This window comes from Oreochromis aureus, linkage group 3 (assembly GCF_013358895.1).
Source record: "Oreochromis aureus strain Israel breed Guangdong linkage group 3, ZZ_aureus, whole genome shotgun sequence".
In the NCBI taxonomy this organism is placed as follows: Eukaryota; Metazoa; Chordata; class Actinopteri; order Cichliformes; family Cichlidae; genus Oreochromis; species Oreochromis aureus.
This window is the reverse complement of record NC_052944.1, coordinates 53,488,769-53,503,789: the sequence shown is the minus strand read 5'-3', so window position 1 is coordinate 53,503,789 and position 15,021 is coordinate 53,488,769. Positions and strand designations below refer to the sequence as shown.

General features: G+C 38.9%; 1 protein-coding gene across 2 annotated transcripts; it reads left to right on the top strand.

Moving 5' to 3' along the window:
• Positions 1 to 6,852: 6,852 nt before the first annotated feature.
• Positions 6,853 to 12,100, top strand: LOC116326988 (butyrophilin subfamily 2 member A2-like). Of its 2 annotated transcripts, none has more exons than XM_039602534.1 (7): positions 6,853 to 6,911; positions 7,446 to 7,673; positions 7,894 to 8,018; positions 8,213 to 8,554; positions 10,090 to 10,377; positions 10,472 to 10,591; positions 10,718 to 12,100. In XM_039602534.1, exons 3-7 carry the CDS (start codon positions 7,910 to 7,912, stop codon positions 11,293 to 11,295), a joined length of 1,437 nt encoding a protein of 478 aa, XP_039458468.1. In that variant the 5' UTR covers positions 6,853 to 6,911; positions 7,446 to 7,673; positions 7,894 to 7,909; the 3' UTR covers positions 11,296 to 12,100. The 2 variants fall into 2 exon arrangements, with proteins under 2 accessions (XP_039458468.1, XP_039458471.1); XM_039602537.1 differs by having other exon boundaries at positions 6,857 to 6,911; positions 7,563 to 7,673.
• Positions 12,101 to 15,021: the final 2,921 nt, after the last annotated feature.

The window sequence follows — 15,021 nt, the reverse complement described above, 5'->3', positions numbered from 1 at the left end:
GTGGTTTGTATCAGCTGATAGAATTCTCTGGTATACTGTTTTCTCTGAAAATTTGGCTGGAACGGTTTAGCAGGATAAGCCTGACCATCAGCGTATAAAGAAATGAATTCTACATCACAGTTTTCGAAATTAAATGGGTTACGGGTGGGACTTCCTGTAAAAGCCTCATTATCAATGAATGCAATGATGACAAATTTAGGTATCCTGCCCATAAATAAATTGTCATTAGTTGATATTCGAGACCCTGCTGGTATGGAGAAAGTCTTTAAAGATACTCTGTCTATAGCATATTTTGCGTTTGCATGGTGCAATGCCTTGCTGTGTGTAAGTCTGACGCTAGGTGATATATTAACTTTCTTGACAAAGAGACTGGCTGAGACAATTTTAACTCTGTACGCATTGGCATCCGCTGTCATGACAGCAAATTCGTCTTTAGAGCGCACAAATTTCAGTGACAGGTCGATTCCATTAAGTAACAGTTTTCTTGAAAAACAGATCTGCGTGTACAGGAGCTATCAATTCAACAATGCTGCTATTCGCTGTATATTCGCCTCTGGTCGCAAGGCCCTGGTTGTCCCCTTCTATGGATGTGTCATTCATGTGTGACGCTGTATCCTTACAGAATAACCCTGTGCTGAACTGTGTGTCTAAAGTGTCCTTATTATAATTGATAAGACATTCTATCACACCTCTGTATGGATATGTGTTGGATGATTGACTAATGAGCGTGTGTCCCAAATTAACATCGACTTGACTAAATAAGCTGCATCCGGGATAATTAATAAATCCCACGTTAGCATCTCTAGCCAGGTTTGAACCATCAGCGTTTGTGATTCTCACGCGTGTGTAGATATATGTGTCATTTAGATCCAGGTAGTCTTCGCCGGACGATGAGATGTAAAACTCGATCGGGCCTCCATCGGTGATTGCCGAAACAGGAGGTATTTCAATAAACGTACTTTTCTCAATGCTGGTCTGTGTGTAGGGAACAGTAAACAGGTCCAGCTCTGTTTTTACACATTCTCCAGATTGACTGTGTAACAGCGCCATTTAGAATATGTCAAACGCTGTAGTTTTTGAACGCTTGGTTCTGGGTCTTTTCACTCCGCGTGACGGTGTCCGTTTGTTGGATCTTCTGGCCGGTTTTGCGGTTTTACGCTTTCTAGATGGTATGCGTGCTGTGGGTGGAGTTTTTGAAGAATTGGGCGTATACACATACACTCCGTTACCGTCCTGCTTAGTGTTTGTGGGCTTAGTTATGTTGGATATGACATCAGACACTATTCCTGACGCTGCGGTTTTAAGGTGGGGTTTGAGTATACCGACTCCTTTTTTAAACAGCGGTACTGCAAATCTAAATAAGCTGCGGAACAATCCGCCCAGACCCGCGCCATATTGCGTACTGGTCCCTATATACCCCCCCAAATCACCCCCAGCTTGCCCGATGTAATATTTTAGATATCTTGTCTCGTCTGTGTTGTAGGCAACCATCCTTTCTTTTTTTTAAAATTGTTGTCTTATCGGACGGAAGTGTAGCTTGACAAACACCTTACCGTATAAAAAGGGTATATGTTGATTCTGATCGTCTTTCAAATCAATTTCTATGTCGTCGATTAATGTCTTTGACACAGGTGTGTAGTGTGGAGTGTCAAATTGTAAAATGGCTACGCGCCGGGCATCGTCTGTGATATTTATAGCCCTTAATAGGATTTCTGCCAGTCTCCCTCTAAATGTGAGAACGCTGCCTCTAGGCCCCATAACACCTACATAGTTACTAACGGTGTTGTATTGTGTTTTAATGTCCGCCGTACCTGGTTGCTGTTGGCATTTCAAATTAAATTCTTTTATTATCTGCTCCACAGAGGTATAATGACCCACAGACAGCTCAATCGTTGTTACGGATAGGGCGTCATCTTTGACAGGGTTATAAATTTCTACTCGCGAATCTGCTTGTGGAAAAGACAGCCAAGTGCGCGGGTACTGTATCTCACAGCTACCTCATACTGATGATTCAAAACAACAGGTTTTGCTAACTTTGTTCTAAAATTAGATATCTTATTGCCTGGGTAAACATGAGCTGACGCATTTGAGAAGAGGGTCACATAAAAACCAGCCTTGTTGTTCTTTTTATCCATCCTTCTTTACTCTGTCTCTGCACGGTGGTGAATGAATGCCTGCAGAGCTGTGTCATCAGGGTTAATCACACCTCGATGATGTCTTTTTCTGGAATCCATGAATTAAAACTTGTTGGCCATCCTAACCATTTTACTAGAGCCATCTTTTTGCGGCCCACCTTTTTTCTAGCCAATATACTTTCAATTTTAAATGTTTTGTTTTTATCAACAATCACCCGTTGTATTTCAGGCTCATAAAATGTGCCTTTCAACACCTCTCCTGCTAGATCGGCTAGTCTGTACACTGGGGGCTGTCTCCCTATACGTTCTTTGACTGTGAAAATCTCATCGGTGTAGGTTTGTTCGTATCCTTTTCGAAACACTCCTCTCAGTTTTGATATTCGTACTGTGTCGCCAACATTAAATTTAAAACACACATTCCTCTGAGGCTTGGTTTTGTACAGAGTGTTAAAGACCAGCTTCTCATTATCCTTATTTACCTCAGCTGGGGCCATATGGATAGATCTGTGATAAGCATTGTTATATGCCTGTGTGAGCTCGGGGATGACGTGTACATATCTCCTTGAGTTGACGGATGTTAAGTACTTCCACATTCTACCCTTGAAGCTGCGGTTGAATCTTTCAACAATACTAGATTTAACCTCACTAGCTGTTGAGAAGTGTTTGATGTTATATCGCTTCATTAGCTGTTTAAAGGTTGTATTATAAAACTCTTTGCCTTCATCTGTTTGTAGTTTCATAGGGATCCTTCCCTCAGCAAGTATATCCTCGAAAGCGGCTGCTACGGCTGGGCCCGTCTTGGTTGTGAGACATCTAACCCATGCATATTTTGAGAATACATCTATACATGTTAGCAGGTATCTAACATTATCATTATCTGTCATGTATTCAGACATATCAACCAGATCGGCTTGAAACTGTTTGTCGATTCCATTAACCAATACTCTATTTCTGGGAAAGTGGATCCTAGCTGGTTTATGGAGTGTGTAAGTGTCGTCTCGTTCTAAATAATGTTTAACCTGTGATAATGAGGGTTTTACACCTATTGCCTCAGCGGTAGCTATACGGAGCTTATTTAAACTGGCCAAGCCAGCCGGATGGGCCGGATCATGATAAATTTTATACAAGGTGTTTTCCATGATGCATGCAAGACACAAATGATAAAGCTGTCGGTGTTAACACGTCTTTTTATTTCATTCACACAGACAATGAATACTGAACAGCATACATTAAACCAGGTGTCTCCCAGCCCAGTAGTTACCAATCATGCGAAGCATGGCTGGTTTAGCACGTCGGTCATAACGACTTGCTTCTAGCAACTGCACAATGTTGTCGTTAATTGCGCATACTATATGTTGTGATGATCTCAGTTCGGTCATGGTGTGTTCTGCAATCCGGCTGAATTGTGTTCCAGTCCCATCGACTGTGTACGAGCGCACAAACAGGCGTATGGCGGGATGAATCGGTCTGTCTTGAGCCTTATCATCACATCGTCATAGTAGATGTCAAAGAAATACTCGGGCAATTCGAGCAAGCAGCTGTGTTGCACCTGACTGGGGTGAGATATTTGACATCCGTAGCATGTATCCTGTAGAAACTCGTTTAGCGCCAACATCAGCAGATGGTGGGTTGCAAGCTTGATGTCGATAATGGTTTCCTCAAACAGCCCCGATCCTGTAGGATCCTGCAGCAGCAGCTGTGGAGAGGGGGTGGAGATGGTGGGGTCTGGATTAACAGCGATGGGGTGGTGAGTCTGTGAGGTCCCACGGTTGCGTGTCTCGCTCTGAAAATGGGAACAATAAAAATGTTATATTTTGTTGCTTAGATACACACACACACACACACACACACACGCACATATATTTAACCTACCATTTGGTTTATTTAGTTGTCGGACGGTCTTATGATTTTAGGTTTGCACAGGGTAGAAGGCAAGCCAGTCTTCGGGCAAGTCGCGAAATCATCAAAAACAAGTCGTTTTCTAATACCCTCGTACGCAGTGTTGAGTCTATCTCTTGATGGCGTCGTCAACCTTGCTAAACATATGCAGCATAGCTCTCCAGTCGCACCACTGTATAAAAAACATATCCTTAAACCATGTAGTGCGCTCTTCTATGCTCAGAGGGTAAGGATTTAACCTCCAGTTTTCAACCCCTCTGGCCGCTATAAAACTTTCCCTGTCATCACATACGCTGAGAAAAATAAAGTCATCGGGGCTACGGTTGAAACGATCAGCCTCGACCCTGTAAAGCTCTGGGCCTGTTGGACTGTTCCACTGGGAAACATACAGCATCTCTGGGAAGCCCACATTGTCCAAGTCCGCACAAACAACAGTGCGAAAAGAGTTTCCAGTTTCTAGTAGACATGCGTTGTGACTCCCCAAAACACTCCCTCACCACAATCTACACGGAGTATAACTGCTCCGTTGGTATATTTAACGGTATACACATACCCGTTACTGCCTCGATATTCTAACTTAAATTCAGTCCCATCTACGACGTTTTCACAGCGTTGCTTTTTGCGGTGAGGGCCCCGGCATACTCCTGTAGACGTACCTAGAGCTTCTGTGGCTTGGGCGATGTCCAGGCTGCTCGTCATGGTTGATACAGATGTCATCCTGCACTCCTTAGTTAGAGGTGTTCTTTAGGTTGCTCTGTTGATGTTCCAAATGGTGAAAGAGACCGTTTTTTATATGTATTGGAGCAGTCCTCTAGGAGGTGTCGTTACCGCCCCTTGGGGTTGGGCTTGGTTTCAGGTGACCTCTGAGATGCAGAGATAAAGGTGTAATGGCATGATAAAAGGTGAAAGTGTAATGGTGGCACCGATGGACCTGGCACCGCCGGCCCTCTGCCATAAGATAAAGGAGACTGTTTGTATTGAAAACTATGGCAGTACAATTGAGATGCTCTTGATAAGGATGACCTCTTCTGCTGACTGTAGGGGGTCTAACTGTAACCCCCCTCTGTCTAGCTGTTGCAGAATTAAGAATCCCATTTCTAAAGGAATGCCTGCTGTTTGTGGTATTCTGTTTGAAACTATTAGCCTCTGTGTGTGAATATGTGTTTTTAGAAGGTGGAAAAACTTTCTGTTTAAAAACTATTAGCCTCTGTGTGTTTCAGAGCCCTAAAGAAAAATACCCCTTAACTAGTTAAATTAAATGCTGTGTGTGTGTGTGTGAATATGTGTTTTTAGAAGGTGGAAAAACTTTCTGTTTAAAAACTATTAGCCTCTGTGTGTTTCAGAGCCCTAAAGAAAAATACCCCTTAACTAGTTAAATTAAATCATCTATGTCTAAATAACAGAACTCTGAGACCTATACAATCCTTTAAAAAAGAGTTTAATTAAAACACATAATGGTTTCATTAAATAAAACGCTATTAAACACATGTAAACTCATATGACCTCTGAACTCACAAGTCCGTTCGCGCAAGAAGTCCGTTCGCGCAAAGTCCGTTCAGCGCACACATGGACGCCGGAGGGGATGCGGGTGGGGGTGGGGGGGGGGGGGCAAAAAAAAAAAGCTATAGGTATATTACTACTATGGTGTTATACTAAAATGGCAGAGAGGACTTTAAAAACGTGGTTTTATTGGAAGTGAATGGGGCATTTTTGTACACATAGGTGTCGATAAGGCGTATTCAGCACTACAAAAAAATAAAAAATAATGGAGTGAAATCAGTTTTGATGCTGCTGATGTTAGTCCAAAACTGTAATCACCACCAATGTCCCATTCATATACTGTTTAGTATATCAAGTCAAGTGGCTTTTATTGTCATTTCAGCCATGTACAGTGGAGACCCTGGTGCTACCAATGACATATAACGGACAAACACAGGACTATGTAAAGTGCAATTTGCCCCCCCCCCCCACACACACACACACACACACACACACACAACAAGACAAGACAGTGCAACACTAGACAAAACAGGACAATGCAGACACAAGACAGTGAAATGTGCAAAATGCTTGGTATTGTGCAAAAGTAACTTGGTGTGTGTGTATGTGTATGAGTGTGACATACTGCAGATGAGTGCTTGGTAGTGACGTGTATGAAGGTGTGGGTGTGTGTCAGTCCAGTCATTGAGTGTTCAGGAGTCTGATGGCTTGGAGGAAGAAACACTTCCGTGGTCTGGTAGTGAGGGCCTGCTCTGGTACCTCTTGCCAGAATGCTGCAGGGTGCAAAATTTTAGGATTACAAAATGGCTAAAAAATATATATTTGTGTCTTTTTATTTATCTAACAAAAAATGAGTAATAAAAACTGTAACGACATATTATGTTAACTATGTTTCGATTACATAGTTTGTCCACCAGAGACCGCTACACTGAATTACTTTTTTTTTCTGTAAAAAGGCAGTTTTATATTTGAAATCCCTTTAAGCAGATCAGATAAATCAACTTGAGTATTTAGGGTTTTTTTGGAAAAGAAATTTAAAAGCTTGCCAAAATATATCTATAGACTGCACACAGGATTGTCCAGGTTGAAAGATTTTACAAGAACGATCTCTGTCCACAGGCTGTAACACAAAGGCTCTCTGGCCTTAAGTACTAATTGCCTGGGTACCTCCTCTCTGTGGAGAAACAGTTCTACACAGAGGTGCTACATAAGGCTGGAAAGAGTGTAGGACACGTCCACGCAGGCAAATCAGCCAGTAAACTCTAAATGCTCTAATATGCCATATCAAACAAGATACAGATCAATGATTAACAGATGAGGTCATTTCAGTGGACTTTGACAGAGAAACTGACTGCATCCTGTGACTGTGTGAGGCAGGTAGGCTGGAATAATACTTTAAATTTCATTTAAAATGGTTAATAGGGAAGCCATTGTTGCATAAAATGCTTTTAATCATTTGTTCAATCTGCTCAAACATTTTAGTCTGTTTTTTGTTTTCTACATCTGACCGAGTGAATAATGACTTATGGAGTGTCACAGTTCTGGGTCGGTGACCCAGTGTTCTGGCTTTTGTTTTATTATTATTATTAATCCGTGATTTTATCGTGGTTTATGATTACTTGTTTTTTGGTTTCTGTTTTGCATGTCATGTCACTGTTGTCTCTGTGCTCTGTGTTCTCTTTGTTCAGTGTGAAGTTATGGCCTCTGTCGTGTGTTTCCTGTTTTACTTTGACAGTCCCTTGCCCTATGTCAGTGTTTCTAGTTTTGCGTCTGCCCGGTCTCACCTGTTTAATTAGTGTCAGCTGTATTTCCCTCCTGGCCCTCATTCCCACGTTTACTCCTTGTATTTATTGTCCGTGTTTTCCTCTGAGTATAATAACCCTTATACTCACCTGTGTGTTCTGTTCACAGTTTTTCCGGTTTGGTTTTATTTTGACTCATGCAAGCAATAAAGCTGAGGTTTTTGAGTTTAAGTTTCACATCCTGGAGTCTGCTTTTGGTCCCTCCCTTTCTGCCTTCTGCACACAGACCTTGACAGCAGGATGCAGTAGTGCTTGAAGTCATGTGATCTTGTGACTGGAGAGCTAGGGGAAAGTAGACCACAAAAAAAGTTGATATAAATGTGTAAATAAGATATATGTGAGTATCAACATATTTAATATATTTCCTCATTGGTACATCTGATATGTGATGTAATATTTTACAAATGAAGTATCAATATTATATAAATATGGCACAGGCACCCCCATTCTGAGAGTGAATTTCTGTATCAACATTAGAAATCATAATTGTTTATAATGATTATTTGTATGGTTTATGTGAATTTTTTTATGATTTTTTCCCATATTTTTTATTTCAGTCGTCAAACCTCTACAATGTTTTGCCTGAAGGATGGAGGTTGGTGTAAAATGCCACTTGGGGCCATCTGTGTCTTGCTTTTTCGTCACTCTATTTTTTTCTTTCACTTAGCACACTTTTGTGGAGGTAAATAAGTCTTATCTTTATGGAGTTACACAAATTATAAGTCTATTAAGTACACAAATATTTCTGTTATTGATTAAATGTGAGCCATTTAATTTATGTCACAAACTAAAACAGCACATTTCAAAGAGTTACATCACCTGGGCTTCTGAACCTCTGTTTACCATGTTTAACATGTATTTGTAATTTTTCTTTAGTTCTGTCTCAGGTGGTTGGTCCATCTGACCCAGTTGTGGCAATAGTTGGTGATGACACTGTGTTACCATGCCATCTGGATCCTGCTGTGAATGCTGCTGATATGACAGTAGAGTGGACACGATCTGACCTCACACCCAGATTTGTGCATGTCTGGCGTGATGGTGTGGAGCTTGTGAATAAAAAAAATGAAGCCTACATGGAAAGAACGTCACTACCAATTAACAACCTGAAGCTCGGAGACATTTCACTAAAACTCTCCAAAGTGAAACTGTCAGATAGGGGATCATACAAATGCTTCATTCCTGCCCTTAGTGGACAAGCTAGTGTTGAGCTTGTTGTTGGTAAGTGGAGATATAATCTTTGTACAGAAAGCTCAAAATGATATCTGATGTTGGAAATCAACAGTCATTATTTAGTTTAGAAAAAATACAATGTTAGTAGTAAAAAATCACAAGGGTAAAATAAACATGTAATGCTGTGCTATTATTCTATACATATGTGCAAAAGAACATACAGAAAAGCCCTAAAATCAAACCAATAACAACGTGTATTCAGCGTAGAGTCAGTATTTGCATTCAACATGACAACATACTGGAAAGAAAAATCTGCACATCACCACTGAAAGGGAAAATTATTAATGTCCATTTTTAAATGAAGTGAAGCTGTTTTCTCAGCTAAAAGACACATTGTGGCCTCCTAATTCTATTCTACAAAGTGAGCCAATGTATATATAAATCATTTTTCTACATAAACATTTTGCTCTAGTTTTGTTACACTCTGTTGTTTTATTACATATAAATTTAATCCATTCAAAACTATTGTTAACAATTAAAACAAGTGAATCCTGGTTGTTGCTCTCAGCATTAGTACAGGAATAAATTTTGGAAAGGTTCACTCATAAATCAAAGATAGCTTGTAAGAATAAGTCCAATCCAGTTTCACTGAATGCTCTCAATAACAATATCAAAAGTGTTGCAATGTCTTATTTTGTTATTGTAGTTAGTGTTGGTAAGGTGACAACATTAATCAAATGGAAGTACAAAGGTAGCTGATAAGCAGAGTTAGACAATGCGTCAGGTTCAACATTAAAACTAGTTGATTAAAAGGGTGTTGGTGCTCCTTGCCTGGTCAGAAGAGATTGATCTATTGTTTGGACTTTCCTTTTGTGCCTGAGACAGGGATATATAGGCAGGAAATCATTTGGCTTCTGATGGTTGTGGCACGGCCATTTGAGGACAGGGCCTTTTGTATACAATGAATACTCTATCATATTATTATCTGGAGAGTTTGAAGGATGGATTGACAACAAAGTCATTCCTGTTCCTTGAGCGGTTTTTCATGTGTGCAAAAAGAAGGAAATTATAGTCTGTCTTTTGTCCTGTCTTCTTCCCCTCATCCTCAACCTGTTATGGCAGATGGCTGCCCTTCTCTGAAGCTGGTTTTGCTGGAGGTTTCTTCCTGTTTAAAGGGAATTTTTCCTTCCCACTGTTGCCATGTGTTTGATCATAGGGAGTCATCTGATTGTTGGGGTTTTCTGTTTATTACCTTGCAATATAAAGCACCTTGATTTGATTGTTGTTGTGATTTGGTGCTATATAAGTAAAGCTGAATTGAACTGAAATAAAAATACAGCAATTGGGGAGTGCCATTACAACTGCTTGATTGTTTATATGTTAAAGAAAACGGCACATGAATGTCAGCACCATATGTATTGACAGCAAGACATTATAGAATTTAGTGTTTTTCATGTCACTATTCAGTAGTTTAAATATGATTGGTGGAAAATTGTCAATACATTTGCAAGAATTTTAAACTTGGCTCTCTGGTGACTGTAACTGGTAGCAACACATGTGTTTTCTCTTTTCCTAATCTTTAGGTGTAGTTTCATCACTTATCATCACTGTAATGAGGAACAGTGAGGACAGTATTAAAGTGGTGTTACAGTGTGAGTCTGCAGGCTGGTATCCAGAGCCTGAGCTGCTGTGGTTGGACGGTGAGGGAAACCTCCTCTCTGCTGGACCTACAGAGACCCTCAGAGGTCCTGATGACCTCTATACTGTCAGCAGCAGAGTGACTGTGGAGAAGAGACACAGCAACAACATCACCTGCAGAGTCCAACAGAGGAACACCAACCAGAGCAGAGAGACACACATACATGTTCCAGGTAATAAAGAAGTTATTTAGTTATATGTATTTTTTTGTTTGTTTGTAAAATTGCTGCAGGCTACTTGTTGATATTCTGTGTGTTCTCATTACAGGTGATTTATTTAATCCTCCATGTAGTTCTGCTGGTCACATCATCATAAGTGTTGTTGTCACAGTCCTGCTTATTCTTGCAGTTGTCTTTGTTGTGTGGAAATACCGTTCTAAATGTCAAGGTACAGTTTTTTTTTTTTTTTGACTAAAAACAAAAATAAAGTTACTAAAAAATGATCAATTATTTATTAAAAAAGACAAAATAATGTATTTCTTTCAATTTAAATGACTTTTTTTTTGTACAACAGGCAGAAACACAAAAATTTCCACTGATCACCGAGAGCATCAGCCCCTCACTGAGAAAAAAAGAGAAGCACTGCATCCCACAGAAGGTGGTATTGACACTGTCGACTTTGATATGGAACAAGAGAAACTCAACGCTCGGTTTACAGAAGAAGAGGAAGACAAATTTCATTTGATAATGATGGTTCATTTTTTAATGAGTCATAAATGTGACTTAGAAAATGATATCCATGAACTCAAACTGAAACTGGTTGAGGTACAGAAACAGCAAGATGAAAATCAGAGTCAGCTGGTAAACAATATTAAACAAACAGAACAAAATAACCTAAAATCTGAGAAGAAAAATGAAGAAGTGGGCATTGAAACAGAAACTAATTTTGAAACAATGAAGGAAAACCTTGAAAAAGAAATAGAGAAAAAGGAAACACAAAGAAAATCAGTATTGTATGGGGTTGATGTAATGACAGAGAAGAAGAAAGAGTTAGATGACACTTTATACAAAATTCATACACAGAGAGAGAAAATAGAGTGGCAGAGAAATGAAGTTCAAATACAGTTCCAATCAGGCAATTCAGAGGCATAAAAGTGAACCTTAAAAACACTCACATTATTCATTTAAGCATTCATTTATCACAGTTAATAAAGTAAGACATTTACAATCTCTAACACAGCACTACAAGATATATTACATGGATGAAAGCAAATCCAAAACAGCAGCTATAGAAAAGACAAGATGAATTTTGTTGTTGAGAGGCCCCAGTGACACAATTTTAAATGTACTTTAATTACCTCTAGTGGCCATATGATTTATGACAACTGCATATAAGGAGACGTGTTTCAGAGCCAAAAGAGAGTTGCAGTTACAGTTTTACTGTTCCATTTTAATAAAATTCTAATTATAATATAAACCTAATATTAGATCATTTTACATATTTGGTGCCATGTATCAGTCCATATATATACTTTTACCTTTTTGCTTTTTAATTTTTTTGCTTGTTATTGTCTTTATTCTTTTTTAATGTGCAAGTTATTTACATTTTATATGATATGAGATAATAATAATAATAAGATTTCTGACTTTAACTTTGTCTTTCTAAATGTACTACAAGTGTGTATTTCTTTTTTGTTTGGTAAAAAAGAAATCCGTTTTTGTAAAGGTTGTGTAAAAATATGAAGCATGCCATTAAAACTTTAAAATGTATTAAAAAAAAGTAAGTACACAGTAAAAAAAATATTGTAGAATTTACGGTGAATTACTGGCAGCTGTGGTTGCCAGAATTTCACTGTGAAAAATAAATTGTAAATGTAGAACACAAAACGGTATCCTATTTTGGTAACCTTAAATTTCACAGTAAATAATAGTTTGGTTTTTTTTACAGTAAATGACTGAATTTAAACATAAATTCATGTGAAAACAACAGAAATTCCGTTAACCTGATTACAGTTACTTTGTTAAATATAGTGAAACTGTATAAAATAATACGGTATCATACCTAAAAAGTTGAATATTACGGTAAATTACTGGCAGCTGTGGTTGCCAGAATTTCACCGTGCAAAATATAGTGATAATGCAGAATATATAACGGTATACTTCGTTGATAAATGTAAAATTCACAATAAAGAATCATAAACCTGTTCATGGTAACTCATGTAAAAGCAACAAACACTCCATTAACCTGATTACAGTTTTGCATTGTCACACTAGCGTAACAAAACATACTTTATTTTTCACTGTATAAAATAAATATTAAAAAGTGGAATATTACGGTGAATTACTGGCAGCTGTGGTTGCCAGAATTTCACCGTGGAAAATACAGTGATAATGCAGAATACATAACGGTATACTTGTTGATAAATGTAAAATTCACAATGAACTTTGGTTTTTGTACAATTATTACATTGAAATAAAAAACTAATATAAAGTAAACTAGTTAAAATGCATTTTAATAAGCTTGTTTACCGTCTCCTATTGACAAAGCACAGAAGAGCTGTATAATACAAAACATGCCTTTTTATTCAAAAGTTCATATTTACACGAAATTATTGGCAGCTGTTGCAGCCAGAATGTCGTCTAAAAAAATTAAGGTCCAACAAATGAGATAATAAACATAATAGGGCATAAAACTTACATTCTTTGACTTTTTGTCATAATTTGCTAGAAACATTAATAAAAACCAGTAGAGACAATGATTAAATTAAACAGTTAACATCCATCCATCCATTCGCTTCCACTTATCCTTTTTCAGGGTGGTGGGGGGATCTGGAGCCTATCCCAGCTGTCATAGGGCGAGAGGCAGGGTACACCCTGGACAAGTCGCCAGTCTGTCACAGGGCTAACACACAGGGACAAACAACAATTTGCACTCACATTTACACCTATGCAATTTGGATTAATCAATTAACCTATCCCCACAGGACTTGCATGTTGTTCTTCAGATGCTCGGTGTAGATTAGCGTTCTTTCCTTGCAGTCTGAAAGCAAATACAAAGCACAATAAAGAAAACTGCCCATTTCAAAAGCAAATATACAATCTTACATCTAATAGAGCTGACACAATTAATCGTATAATGATTTACAATTGTGATGCATTGCAATGCAGACATAAAGCATTCTTAATCCATTCAGAAGAAACTAATCGATTATTAAATACAGTCCGGATCAAACGTTTAAGACCACTTGAAAAATGGCAAAAAATCATCTTTTGCATGGTTGGGTCTTAACAAGGTTCCAACAACATGCAACAAGCAGAAATGGGAGTGAGACAAAACATTTAACTTACATTTAACAAACTTAAACTGGGACAGGCTGTTTTACAGCTGATCAAAAGTTTAGGACCACATGCCTTTAAAAGGCCAAATCTGTGCAAAACTGTGGATTCATTGTCATTTTCTGTCAGGTAGTCAGACTGTCAGGATGTTCTGATGGCAGAAGCAAAAAAACTTTCCATTTTGAACATGGTCGGCTTGTTGAACTGCATAAGTAGGGTCTCTCACAGCGTGCCATCGCTGCTGAGGTGGGATGCAGTTAAGACGGTCATTTCTTAAATAATCCTGGGGGTTATGGAACAAAAACGTGAAGTGGAAGACCTAAAAAATCCTCAACCCAAATTAAGGCCATTAGTGGTACCGACTGCACCCCCATAACCATCAAATGGCATCTGAGACTGAAGGACTTCAAAAACAAATTCTCTGATGAGAAAAAAATATAACCTTTTTTTTCTCCTGTAAAAAAAATGCAACCTTGATGTTTCCAACGTTACTGGCATGACAAGCAGATCCCACCTGAGATGTTTTCTACGCCCTACAGACGAGGGGGTGCCACAACGGTTGGGGAGATGCTTTTTCCTTCAGTGGAACAATGAAGCTTCTGGAGGTGCAGGAGTGTCAAAAGGCTGCTGGCTATGTCCAGATGTTGCAGAGAGCATCCCTCATGACTGAGGGCCCTCATCTGTGTGGTAACGACTGGGTTTTTCAACAGGACAACGCTACAGTACACAGTGCCCACAGGACAAAGGACTTCTTCCAGGAGAATAACATCACTCTTTTGGACCATCCTGCGTCTTTCCCTGATCTAAATCCAACTATGAATGGACAACAGTTCCAGACAGTAGACACCCTTCGTGTAGCCCTCTTCACCACTTGGAGAAATGTTCCCACTCACCTCATGGAAACGCTTGCATGAAGTGATCAACAAGAACAGCGGACCAATTAATTACTGAGTTCAAGTTTGGAACTTTCTGTTTTGGGGGTTTACCCATGTTTTTTGGAGGTGTGGTCCTAAACTTTTGATCAGCTGTAAAACAGCCTGTTTCAGTTTAAGCGTTGTTTTTAATAAATTGCCTGCTCAAAAAATGCTTTGCCTTACTCCTATTTCTTCTTGTTGCATGTTGAAGCTCTACTTGGAACCTTCTTAAGATCCAACCATGCAAAATATGATTTTTTGCCATTTTTCAAATGGTCTAAAACTTTTGATCAGGACTGTACAACCTAAAAATAACAGCAATTTGTTTTCTTCAGCCACATACATCACAGTGGACCAACAAGTGCAGCCTGTGTTCAGACAAGTTTTGAGCAATAAAAAAAGTAGCTTATATGTAACCTCCTTTATTTGTTGACAAAAAGAAACAAACTGAAATGAAGTTATCATGATGCATTGGGAAAAAATTATATTTTTCAGCGCAAAATGTCTGTAGTTGTCTAATAAAATCTCTGTTACTGAGCCTCACAGGTCCTTTTCTTCTGCTGCTGCACATCACATGCCAGCAGTGGCAGCAGTGGCAAAAGTTCCAGTTTTGTATTAACTGTGCTGA

Coding starts and splice junctions, on each gene's coding strand:
- LOC116326988 (XM_039602534.1), top strand. CDS start 7,910: ATGTTTTGCCTGAAGGATGGAGGTTGGTGTAAAATGCCACTTGGGGCC. Junction 8,019..8,212: donor CTTAGCACACTTTTGTGGAG/GTAAATAAGTCT, acceptor ATTTTTCTTTAG/TTCTGTCTCAGGTGGTTGGT. Junction 10,378..10,471: donor GACACACATACATGTTCCAG/GTAATAAAGAAG, acceptor TTCTCATTACAG/GTGATTTATTTAATCCTCCA.